This window comes from Tupaia chinensis, unplaced genomic scaffold (assembly GCF_000334495.1).
Source record: "Tupaia chinensis unplaced genomic scaffold, TupChi_1.0 Scaffold000575_1, whole genome shotgun sequence".
Taxonomy (NCBI): domain Eukaryota; kingdom Metazoa; phylum Chordata; class Mammalia; order Scandentia; family Tupaiidae; genus Tupaia; species Tupaia belangeri.
Window position 1 is genome coordinate 784,223 of NW_006160089.1, and position 13,548 is coordinate 797,770.

General features: G+C 39.5%; 1 protein-coding gene across 4 annotated transcripts in view; it reads right to left on the minus strand.

Annotated features, from left to right (window-relative positions):
* STRBP (spermatid perinuclear RNA binding protein) overlaps window positions 1-13,548 on the minus strand; it is a 167,013-nt gene that overhangs the window by 99,288 nt on the left and 54,177 nt on the right. For all 4 annotated transcript variants that reach the window (XR_001371112.2, XR_003551006.1, XM_006158218.3 and 1 more), the window contains exon 2: window positions 7,547-7,715. Coding sequence is in view for 2 of the 4 variants with exons in the window: in XM_006158218.3 (XP_006158280.1) it covers window positions 7,547-7,549 (3 nt within the window). In the remaining 2 variants the exon portion in view is untranslated. The remainder of the gene's footprint in view (window positions 1-7,546; window positions 7,716-13,548) is intronic.

Here is a 13,548-nt window from a genome sequence, read left to right on the forward strand (position 1 = left end):
ATAGATAGATAGATAGATAGATAGATAGATAGATAGATAGATAGATAGATAGATAGATAGATAGATAGATAGATAGATAGATAGATAGATAGATAGATAGATAGATAGATAGATAGATAGATAGACAGACAGACTGACTGACTTTTTATTTGCCAGACTAGACATTAGAGAAAAAAAAGGTGGTGGGGGAAGGCACTCACAAATGGGGCATGGTCATGAAACAATCCTCTCTCCTAGACCTCTTCATCCTCTTGGAACTGGAGGCACATATACCCACATGTCAGGCATGTTTTTCAAGCCACTGGGGTCAGGATTCAAACCTGTGGTCAGCCATGTGGGGGATATGGCTGTGTTAACCATTAGGCCATGGGGTCAGCCTAGATATGTTGTCTGTTAGTTAAATCTATACATTCTGAAAAACACTTCAAAAAGGTCATCCTTGTCACAAATCAGACAGTCTCTGAAAACGCATGATGGTAATTCCTTTCCAAATCGTTGGAGATTTGTGCATCTCGAAAACGCAGATTTCATGGGACAGTCCTGTGGCACAGTAATTAAAGGAGCTAGGTGCCACATGGCTGACCATGGTTCAAATCTTGGCCCCAAAGGCTTGAAGAAACCTATGAGGTTTCTGCATGTCCAAAATCCAAACAGGATGAAGAAATGGAAAAAAAGAGATTGTAGCATGACCACAACCTGTTAGGAGTTACTCTCTCCTTCTCCCTTCCTCTCTCTCTCTCTCTCTCTCTCTGGCAGGCACACATGCACCCTAGCAACTGAGAAACAGAAAATAGATTTCATTATATAATTCAATAATAATACAGAGTTATGTGTGAATAGTATAAGAAAATTATGGAAGACACCCTTTGACATTCAAACCTTGGTGTGAGTCTTTAATTTTTAAATACTTTAACAGGAGAAGTTCCAAATGTCCAGATGGAAAAAACACATACTGCACAGTATCAATTTCCCAAGCTAATTTATAAGTACATTACAATCAAAATCTCCTCAGGATTGATTCAAAATCATTTTAAAGCTCATCTGGAAAAATAATCAATGAGAAATATCAAGAAATACTGAGAAAACAGTCATGGAGGGAGCTTTCTTCTCTACCTCTCTCTCCTTGGAGAGCATATGTGCCTTCTAACAAAAAAAAAAATATTAATTTTTAAGCCATAATTAAAATGACATGCTGGCCCAGAAGTAGAATAAATTTCATAAAAACTTAACAGACTAGGTATTTCTTTTCTTTTCTTTTCTTTTTTTTTTTTGAGAGGCTTTTCACTATAGGGCGCATGTGCTCGCCAGACAGAGAGAGACATAGAGACAGAAAGCGAGAAATCACCCCCCCAGGGGGGGATGGTCACGCCGCAATCCCTTCTCCTCCCGGGATCTTGGGCACGCACACACACGCGCCCGGCGTGAGTTTTAAGCCACCGGGTCCAGGACGTGAACCACGGTCGACTACGTGGGAGTCCAGCGACATAGCCATTACGCTAACTGCTGGCTCCCAGAATAGGCATTTCATACTCATGAATCACACATCAAAAAATATTTCAGTATTCCCGAATTTACAAATATCATAAAGATACTTGGACCAGGATGCAGCAAAATGAACAAGGATAAAGTTGAAAGCATTCCATTTAAAGAACATTAGAGTGTTTACTCACCTGAAAGTATATGCAAGAAGATGGTAAATATTTTGAAGTATTCACTGCAACCTACAACCTACAGCATTCACAATTCTTTACCAGTTTTGTCTCATTTTGCTTTTGTTTCAATACAAATGTTTAAAAAGTCTTATTAGTCTGAAAACTAATAAAGCAGCATTACAGTGTCAATGTCTCCGATAGAGTGAAATAAACAACATATAACTGCAAAGTAAAGAATTTCTTTGAAAATGTCAATCACCATATAAATACTGAACTACAATTGATCATGAAGTTTTCCTTTTTCTCAATAAAAACCATTTTCTGTCTAGGGCCAGAAAGTAAGCATGCGCCCACAACCCAGAGGCAGGATAAGGATGAGGGTGCTGTCTCTGTCTCCACCTCTCTCTTCCTCTACCCACCACTGTTTCTACCTCTCTCTCTTACTCATAGGAGAAAATAAACTTTAAAAACAAACAAATAAAACCTATCTAGATTTCTTTCTTGCTCAACAGTTCAGGACCATTTTCCAAGTGGAACCTTTTGTCACAAAGAAACAAACTTTTTAATTGCTTCATGAAATTTATTGATATAACCCAAATCAAGGGACAAGAAAACAAGAGGGCTAGCTCTCTTGTACAACAGTAAAGCGCTGCTCAAGAGAAGCCAGATCCGGGAACCAGCAGTTAGCGTAATGGCTATGTCGCTGGACTCCCACATAGTCGACTGCGGTTCGCATCCCAGACCCGGTGGCTTAAAACTCACGCCGGGCGCATGTGCGTGTGTGCCCAAGATCCCAAGAGGAGAATGGAGGAGAAGGGATTGCGGCGTGACCACTCCCCGGGGGGTGATTTCTCGCTTTCTGTCTCTATGTCTCTGTCTGTCTGGCAAGCGCACATGCCCCTGCACGTGCCCTATAGCAAAAATCTCTCAAAAAAAAAAAGAGAGAGAGAGAAGCCAGATCCCATGCTGTTTGAATTCCTGGCTAGTCAGCCTGAAACACTCCAGGCACACACGTGTATATCTGGGATCCAAGGGGCTGGAGTGTGACCAGACCCTATGGCAAGTGATCCTCTCTCTCCACCCCTCCCTTATTGACATGTACATGAATAAGGGGAAAAAAAAAAAGAGCTATATAATGAGTTGGGGATACTAGGCTGTCAGCTAGACTTGCACTAGGTAACTTATTCAGTCCTTCACTCTGGCCTCACCTGAGCAAAATTACATATTGCCTCATTAAACAAAAAAAACATTTTTAGAGAGGTTTTTGTTATAGGGTGCTTGCCAGAAGAGAGAGACAGAAAGCGAGAAATCACCCCCTAGGGAAGATTGTAGCATGACCACAACCTGTTAGGAGTTACTCTCTCCTTCTCCCTTCCTCTCTCTCTCTCTCTCTCTCTCTGGCAGGCACACATGCACCCTAGCAACTGAGAAACAGAAAATAGATTTCATTATATAATTCAATAATAATACAGAGTTATGTGTGAATAGTATAAGAAAATTATGGAAGACACCCTTTGACATTCAAACCTTGGTGTGAGTCTTTAATTTTTAAATACTTTAACAGGAGAAGTTCCAAATGTCCAGATGGAAAAAACACATACTGCACAGTATCAATTTCCCAAGCTAATTTATAAGTACATTACAATCAAAATCTCCTCAGGATTGATTCAAAATCATTTTAAAGCTCATCTGGAAAAATAATCAATGAGAAATATCAAGAAATACTGAGAAAACAGTCATGGAGGGAGCTTTCTTCTCTACCTCTCTCTCCTTGGAGAGCATATGGGCTTTCTAACAAAAAAAAAATATTAATTTTTAAGCCATAATTAAAATGACATGCTGGCCCAGAAGTAGAATAAATTTCATAAAAACTTAACAGACTAGGTATTTCTTTTCTTTTCTTTTCTTTTTTTTTTTTGAGAGGCTTTTCACTATAGGGCGCATGTGCTCGCCAGACAGAGAGAGACATAGAGACAGAAAGCGAGAAATCACCCCCCCAGGGGGGGATGGTCACGCCGCAATCCCTTCTCCTCCCGGGATCTTGGGCACGCACACACACGCGCCCGGCGTGAGTTTTAAGCCACCGGGTCCAGGACGTGAACCACGGTCGACTACGTGGGAGTCCAGCGACATAGCCATTACGCTAACTGCTGGCTCCCAGAATAGGCATTTCATACTCATGAATCACACATCAAAAAATATTTCAGTATTCCCGAATTTACAAATATCATAAAGATACTTGGACCAGGATGCAGCAAAATGAACAAGGATAAAGTTGAAAGCATTCCATTTAAAGAACATTAGAGTGTTTACTCACCTGAAAGTATATGCAAGAAGATGGTAAATATTTTGAAGTATTCACTGCAACCTACAACCTACAGCATTCACAATTCTTTACCAGTTTTGTCTCATTTTGCTTTTGTTTCAATACAAATGTTTAAAAAGTCTTATTAGTCTGAAAACTAATAAAGCAGCATTACAGTGTCAATGTCTCCGATAGAGTGAAATAAACAACATATAACTGCAAAGTAAAGAATTTCTTTGAAAATGTCAATCACCATATAAATACTGAACTACAATTGATCATGAAGTTTTCCTTTTTCTCAATAAAAACCATTTTCTGTCTAGGGCCAGAAAGTAAGCATGCGCCCACAACCCAGAGGCAGGATAAGGATGAGGGTGCTGTCTCTGTCTCCACCTCTCTCTTCCTCTACCCACCACTGTTTCTACCTCTCTCTCTTACTCATAGGAGAAAATAAACTTTAAAAACAAACAAATAAAACCTATCTAGATTTCTTTCTTGCTCAACAGTTCAGGACCATTTTCCAAGTGGAACCTTTTGTCACAAAGAAACAAACTTTTTAATTGCTTCATGAAATTTATTGATATAACCCAAATCAAGGGACAAGAAAACAAGAGGGCTAGCTCTCTTGTACAACAGTAAAGCGCTGCTCAAGAGAAGCCAGATCCGGGAACCAGCAGTTAGCGTAATGGCTATGTCGCTGGACTCCCACATAGTCGACTGCGGTTCGCATCCCAGACCCGGTGGCTTAAAACTCACGCCGGGCGCATGTGCGTGTGTGCCCAAGATCCCAAGAGGAGAATGGAGGAGAAGGGATTGCGGCGTGACCACTCCCCGGGGGGTGATTTCTCGCTTTCTGTCTCTATGTCTCTGTCTGTCTGGCAAGCGCACATGCCCCTGCACGTGCCCTATAGCGAAAATCTCTCCAAAAAAAAAAGAGAGAGAGAGAAGCCAGATCCCATGCTGTTTGAATTCCTGGCTAGTCAGCCTGAAACACTCCAGGCACACACGTGTATATCTGGGATCCAAGGGGCTGGAGTGTGACCAGACCCTATGGCAAGTGATCCTCTCTCTCCACCCCTCCCTTATTGACATGTACATGAATAAGGGGAAAAAAAAAAAGAGCTATATAATGAGTTGGGGATACTAGGCTGTCAGCTAGACTTGCACTAGGTAACTTATTCAGTCCTTCACTCTGGCCTCACCTGAGCAAAATTACATATTGCCTCATTAAACAAAAAAAACATTTTTAGAGAGGTTTTTGTTATAGGGTGCTTGCCAGAAGAGAGAGACAGAAAGCGAGAAATCACCCCCTAGGGAGGATGGCCACGCCGCAACCCCTTCTCCTTCATTCTCTTCTTGGGGTCTTGGGCAGGCACGCACGCACACACGCCTGATGTGAGTTTAAGCCACCAGGTCCGGGACCTGAACCACAGTCAATCGCATGGGAGTCCAACAACATAGCCATTACACCAACTGCTGGTCTCATTAAACAAATATTGATATTTTTCTCACAAGTAATGTAAACTGCCAATGTTAAATCCAAAACTTTTAAATCCAATAGTCTACTGGATGTGACAAGACAAGCGCCATGAAACAATGGTGAAAGAAAGAATTGAAGAAAGAATCTAACTCCCCCCTAAAAAGAGAAAAATCTTATTTACTCAAATCAGCTCCAAACGAATCTTTTCTTAAGTATTTAAAATTTAAACTGGAGACCAGAGAATAGCATGGTGGTTAAAGTGGCTAGATCCCACATGGCCAACTATGTGGTCTGAGTCTGGACCTGCTGTGCATATTCATCTGTGCCCAAAATCCTGAAAGGAGAAATGGAGAAGGGATTGTGGCATGACCATCCCCGTAGGGAATGCTTTGTCACTTCCCTTCTCTTTCTCTCTCCGGTGAGCACACACATAATCCACCAAATTAAAAAATTATAAATAAATAAATCGGAAGTACTACGCAGAACAAAACACTCACCCAAATTTGGTATCTAAGAAATAACAGAAAAATTAGAAAACACTGACCAAATAAATTATACAAAAACACAAAATTTCAGGGCCAGCAGGTGGTATGGAAGTTAAGGCATTAGATCCAACATGGCCAGTTTCATGGCTGAGTCTCAGACCCGAAGGCTTGAAAATCATGCCAGGCAAGCACACATGCGTGCCCAAAATCACAAGAGGAGAATGGAGAAGGGGCTCGCACGCGCACTCTCTCTCTCTCTCTCTCTCTCTCTCTCTCTGGAAAGCACACGTGCCCTAGAGCAAAATAAAATTCTTTTTTTAATTCTACACCAGAAAACTCAAGCTAAATTTAAAAAGATTAAACTAGGCGGATGGCAGGTGGCGTGGTAGTTAAGGCACTGGACTTCCACCACATGGCTGAACACTGTTCGAGTCCTGGTGGTTTGTTTTCTTGCTTTCCCTCTCTCTCCCTGTCTCACTCTGGCCAAATTAAAAAATAATGATAGTAAATTAAATTAAACAAATAAACAAAACATTAAACTCGGGAAAAAATTTTCACCAACTATGACAATAATATATATAAAGCATTTAAGTTGTAATAATATCAAGACTGTAAGAATTGAGCTGAAGAGGCAAATAATGCACTTGGAAAGAAACGTAAGTCACAGTGTGGTTTATTCACATTTCACCATAAAACTAAAACAAGAGGGAAGATCCCAAATTAACATTTTTCCCACTATCCGGATATAAAATATTATAATTTCTTTGGTTAAGAGCAAGACAAAGAAGTCATAATCCCTAACACAAACTTTTTAAAAATCAAGTAACATTTAAAGAAACACTAACAGACTTGCTAAAGATTATATTCCAAACACACAGATTATTACTATTTCGTGCTTTTATTCCCCAATTATAATGTCGTTTAAAACCCTTTCTCTTATATTTAAAGAAAATATTCACACAATATGCTCCAGAACAAAAATTATAGGGGACAAAGCTCAATTCACATAGTAACAGTAAAAATTTAAGTACCAGAGGTAATGACCTCATTTAACATCACAAATTCAATTTAAGTCTGAGTGTTCCATAAAAAGCAGTTTCCTTGATACTCAGTGCCTCTAGTATATCCAACGTGTGACCCCACTATTTTAAAATGTGAAATGGGTGGATTTTTTTAGTTAAACACACATTTTATAAATTCTGACATCACTCATATCACTAATTACAGAACTTGGTTAGGGTTTTTTCATTTCCATGGGAAAGCAGATGAACTTCAGGTAGAAGATTAGAGGAAAAAATTACTTAATTTTGAGTTCAAAGTCACCTAGCTATCTGTATTGGTTTGCTGATATCAGTTTTATTTGAAAAGATTGTTTATGAGCATTCCCTACCAGTATTTAATAATTTATGGCCTCCAGGCTCCTGGGGCTCTATCTTGTGGTTTAAAGGGCTCATAATAAATCTGAACTCAATTCTTTTGCTTAAAAAGTAAGAGTGCCATCATTATCTGACGCACTGAGCTTTTAACACCGTTGCTCTTCACTTACCCAGTTAACACGTTCAATTTTAAATTGTGGGAATTTTTTATAACTAAATTAATGAAAAAAATGTAAATAACAACGTACCATGGTTTTCTATAGTATTTTAGCTTCTTTTTCCGATCTTTTCCCCTCTTTCTTGTCGTCTTCACTAGACACTGTTTTGTGTGACAGTACCTCCTCATAAGCCTGAGTCCCCTGACAGCTCAGCGTCAATATGGCAAAGATGTTTGAGGACTTGTTTTCTGAAATACACCTGCAAGAGTAGAGGAAAAATAACTATTCAAAAATGCTTAGTTATAATTAGTTGAAAATCCGAGTGTGGAGCCCACAAATGTGCTGTTGGTTAAAAAAAAGAAAGAAAGAAAAGGAAAGGAAAAGAAAGCAAAAAAGAAAAAGACAAAGAAAAACTTTTAGAGAACAATTGTTTCCTTAAAAAAAAAATAAAATAAAATCTAACACATCTTTTGAAGGCCTGGGACTAAGAGCCTAGGTTATATAGCTGAAAAGTGGCCCCTTTCCAACCCCGTAGCTACAATGTGGCAGTTGGCTGACTTGTACTCAATGAGATAAAGGTACTTGCAGACACAAAATCAGTCAATCAGTACCACCTGTGGCATAGCTGCCTGCTTAAGGGAGACAGATCCCACATGGCTGACCACCTTCTGTATTCCACCCAGGTACTTGAAAAACATTCCAGGCGTGGGTGTGTGTGTGTGTGTGTGTGTGTGTGTGTGTGTGCGCGTGCGCACATACCCAAAATTGCAACAGAATAGAGAAATGAAAACGGGACTGCAGTGTGACCACAACCCCACTGGGATGGAGGGTACTTTCTCTTCTTTTGTTCTCTACTAAACCCAGATGCCCCTTGGCAAAGATAAAAAAAAGCACCTCCTGAGAGCAATACTACTACTACTTTCAACAACGTTGCAATTAGCCAGATTTTCTATTAGGAATCGGTAGTTCACAGACCTATGTAAAACTTCAACAGATGAGGCACCTGAAAATATGACAGTACACTGTACCATGATGATAATATCATTTGATAATGCCATCAGACAGTGTATATTGACAAATTTCTTCATTTTTAAGCCTAAAATTCAGCATGTCCTTTTGGCTCTATTGCCCTAACTCTTGTCTTCCTTCGCCCATATGCACTACTACTATACCAGACTCCTAAATACAGATCCAGACTTCATTATCCCTGCATATCCCTTGCCAGAATCCCACAGAATATTTCTGCCCAAGGCCTAATCATCATTCTGTTAGACACTTTATTCCAACTTTATGAGATTTTATTTACTGCAGATAGTGTAAAATTCTTATGAGCATCGACGACACCCTTATATATTATCAGCCCAGCTGGGAAAAACACAAAAACAAGGGCTAACATTAAATAGAACACATGCTTTAACTATGTGGACACCAGAGGAAATAATTTACATGTTATATAAAACCGCAAAGACGACAGCTGCTTCTTCAACTAAATATCTTTAAATTTTCCTTAAAGAAACCTTATGAGACTATTGTTTTCTAAAAATAATTTATTTAACTTTAATTATTATTATTATTAGTTTTAATTTGACCAGAGAAAGACAGACAGACAGAGAGTGCGCGCGCACAACTCAAACCATGGTCAGCCACATAGGAGGCCAGCATCTTTAACCACCATGCCATCTGCCGGCCCCCACAAGACTATATTGTTAATAACAGGTTTTTTTGATCAGTTGCTTTCTTTTTTTTTTTTTAGAGGTTTTCACTATAGGGCGCGTGCGCTCACCAGACAGACAGACAGAAAGCGAGAAATCACTCCCCCAGGGGGGATGGCCATGCCGCAATCCCTTCTCCTCCATTCTCCTCTTGGGATTTTGGGCACGCACGCACACACGCCTGGCATGAGTTTTAAGCCACCAGGTCCGGGACACGAACCGCGGTCAACTATGTGGGAGTCCAGAGACATAGCCATTACGCTAACTGCTGGTCCCAATCAGTTGCTCTCTTAAAGAAAGGAATTCATTTTAGAATTTTGGAAACCCAGAAAGTTACAGGTGTGCATTTAGTACTCCTCAAAACTTCAAGTGAAAACACAAACCGATGACTGTAGTCAAATGACACTCAGTTGTGACTTACATGCAAAACTATTCATATCCTGTTTCCAACTTTCCTAACTCAAGTTTACAAAATTCATCTGAAATAAGCTAGTGAAGCCTGCTTTAAAGAAAAAAAAATTATGTAACTGAACAGGTTTTAATACATGAAACTTACTGATCCTCACACATATCACATTCAGGAGGGAATGCCCTAATGCTGCGATTCACAGGGTCCTTTTGTGCAACCAAATGAAGAAACAGAAATTAAAACATGAACCAGGGAGAAATATTCACATATTGAAATGGTCACCCTGTAAGCTAAATAATGTGATTGAATATATAAAAAATGTAAATTAATAAATAGATAACATTTTTTAAAAAAGAAATTAAAACATGATCCTGTGTTAAGAGCTACCTCAAAAAAGCTCTCATCACTAAAATGCTATGTTCCACATAAAGGCCATAACACACAACTTCAGAATCTACAGGACCTCCCATTCCCAATCCTACTGAGGGCTACATTTAGCTTTAAATCCAGCAGCAAAACAGACTGCTGTGTGTGTGGTTGAGAACTGAAACCAAGTTCATAAGCTTCTACTGTAAAAGGGTGAAGCCAATAAACCAACTATATTAACAAAGGAGACTGAAAGCAGGAAAGGCGGTAACAACACCAAGAAAGAGCTTTCAATGGGTGGGAAAAGGTACACAACATAAAGGCACTCAGTAGTCATTTAGCATAGAGAAAACTACCCCACACAGACCTCAGGAGCCTGGAGTATGCTAGCACAGCACAGCAATCCATGATAAAAGCAGAGTCTCACAGTCATATACTGTTAGTGCTGCAAAGGAACTTAGAAATCACCTGACCTCACCCCATCCTCAGTTTACAAATTAAAGAGGATCAGATATTAAGGTCACACAGCTAACCAAGGAAGAGGTACAGTCTAGAACCTAAATCATAGCCCAATGCTTTCTCCCTGCTCTATCAATCTGAGTGAGAAAGTCAAATTACATTTCATGTGACTCAAAGTCACTTCATCTTCTGGAGTCTGTTTCTCTTATCTCTAGATAATAGAAAATAATAGAGGGAACCAGCAGTTAGTGTAATGGCTATGTTGCTGGACTCCCACGTAGTCGACCGCGGTTCGCATCCCGGACCTGGTGGCTTAAAACTCACGCCGGGCACGTGCGTGACCATCCCCCCTGGGGGGTGATTTCTCGCTTTCTGTCTCTGTCTGGCGAGCGCATGTGCCCTATAGCGAAAACCTCTCAAAAAAAAAGAAAAAGAAAAGAAAATAGAGAAATTATTGTACTACTAGTCAGTAGATAACATTTATAGAACTCAGACTTTGTATCAAGCACTATTCTAAGAGCTTTTCATACATTAACTCATTACTTTTTCTCTCATGAGGCTGAGCACCATTCCTCTTTAAATCCTCACAACAATAACTACTGTCTCTAACACATAAGAAAATTAAAGCATGGAAATAATATAACCTAATTAAAATCCCAAACAAAGTAAATAGCAGAGCTAAGACTCAAACTTTAACAATCTCCTTTAATATTATTTTGGCTCTAAAGGCATTTATATTAGAGGATAAGTTTCAGTTAATTCAGAAAATAAGTTTATGTGAATCATTAGGGCCACAGAGCACACAAGCTTTAGAGTCAGGTAAGTCAAGATTCAAGTACCAATTCTGTCACTTCACTTCTCTTGCCAGAGTCTTCTAACCTGTGTGCAGTGAGGCAATTATTATCTGCATCAAACTAAATGAGAGAGGTATACAAAAATACCTAATAATATCTGTCAAATAGTACTCAATAAGTGGTTTAATAGAAACCTTCAAATTTCCTAATATCAAATAAAACCATTTTATATATCAGATATATATCAGATAAACAAGGGATTTTCAAAATGGGAAAAGATGCATATTATTTTAAAACTATGCATGGATTTAAAAAACATTTTGCACAATATGTTCATATGTAAATCCCATTTTTCCATGAACTTTTTGAGGCCCCTTATGTATATAACTTTTCTCTGAAAAACAGACCTTAAAGATATTAGCTGTGTTCTACTTAGCAAGAACAGCTTTATGCAGGTGGAATACGTGAGACATGCATGTGCATCTACCTTTTTTTTATTGAGCACTTTTTTCAATTAATAAACGTTTTAAATTTATTCATGGTAGAGATTACATGCACAAGAGAGATAAGAGATGAGGGAAGTGTGTGTGAAAGAGAGAAAGAGAATCTTCGAAAGGTCTCATTATGCTGCACTGGCCTTTCCCCAGCCCTCCCGTGTGCATCAGAATTCTGGGCATGTGCACCTATCTGGCATGTTTTCAGGTTGATCCAAGGATCCAAACCCAAGATTTGTCATGCAGCTTCCAACACTGTAGTTCAGTGCACTACCAACCACACCACTAAATGGACCATCAAATATCACCTTTAGGAGCAGTTTTAGGTTTTCAGAAATTAAGTGGAAAGTAGAGAGAATATCCATATACCCCTTTTCTCCCTATCATACAGTTTGTCTTCTTATCAACATTTCATCTTAGTGTGGTACATTTGTTATTAACCAATGCCAAAACATCATTAACTAAAGGTCAGAGTTTACATTAGGGTTCACTTTTTGTGCTGTTCATTCTACAGGTTTTGACAAATGACATGCATCCACCATTACAGTAGCATACAGAACAGTTTCACTACCCTAAAAATTCACTATGCTCCATCTATTTAGTCTCCTCTGCTTCCCCAAAGCCCTGGCAACCATTGATATTTTACTCTATACTTCTGCCTTTTCCAGAATGTCATACATTATGTAGCCTTCGTTGTCTGGCTTTTTTCACTTAGCAATAAGTGTTTAAGGTTCCTTCATGTCTTTTCATGGCTTGATAGCTCATTTCTTTTTATTGCTAAATAAGAGTCCATGGCATGTACCACAATTCATCCATTCATCTACTGGAAGACATCTTGATTAAGTCCAGGTTTTGGAACTTATGAATAAAGTTACTATAAACACTTGTGTGCAGGCTTTTATGAGTACTTGAGCTCTCAACCTCTTTGGGTAAATACCAAGAAGGGCCAATTGGTGGATGAAATGGTAAGAGTATGTTTAGTTCTGTAAGAAACTGCTAAACTGTCCTTCTAAGTGGCCGTCCCATTTTGCATTCCCACCGTAATGAATCAGAGTTCCTGTTACTCCACATCCTCGCCAGTATTTGGTGTTGTCAATGTTCTGGATTTTGGTCATTCTAATAGGTAGGTAGTGGTAGCTCATTCTTGCCTTACTTTTCAACTCCCTGACATATGATGGTGAAATTTATCATAACCTTACTTGCCATCTGTATATCTTCTTTGGTGAGGTGTTGGATCTTACACCCATTTTTAATTGGGTTGTTTTTTTTTTTTTTTTGAGAGATTTTCACTGTAGGGCGCGTGCGCTCGCCAGACAGACAGAGAGAGACATAGAGACAGAAAGCGAGAAATCACCCCCCCAGGGGGGATGGTCACGCCGCAATCCCTTCTCCTCCATTCTCCTCTCGGGATCTTGGGCACGCACGCACACGCGCCCGGCGTGAGTTTTAAGCCACCGGGTCCAGGACACGAACCGCGGTCGACTACATGGGAGTCCAGCAACATAGCCATTACGCTAACTGCTGGTCCCTAATTGGGTTGTTTTAATATTGTTTAGACTTAAGAGTTCTTTGTATATTTTAGATATCTTTTATTAGATGTATGTTTGCAAAGCTTTTCTCCTCCCCTGTAGCTTGTCTTTTACCTCTTTTTTAAAGTTTACTTACTTATTTCATGAAAGAAAGCATGAGCAAGAGAGACAGACAACTTTGACAGGGTCTTGTTACACTACTATTCACTTTCCCTAGCCCTCCAGCTAGTCAGGATCTGGGGTGCATGGGCATACGCATGTGCATGCACACACACGGCATGTTTCAGTTCAACTCAGGATCTGAACTTGTGGTCAATCTGGGCCTTGAA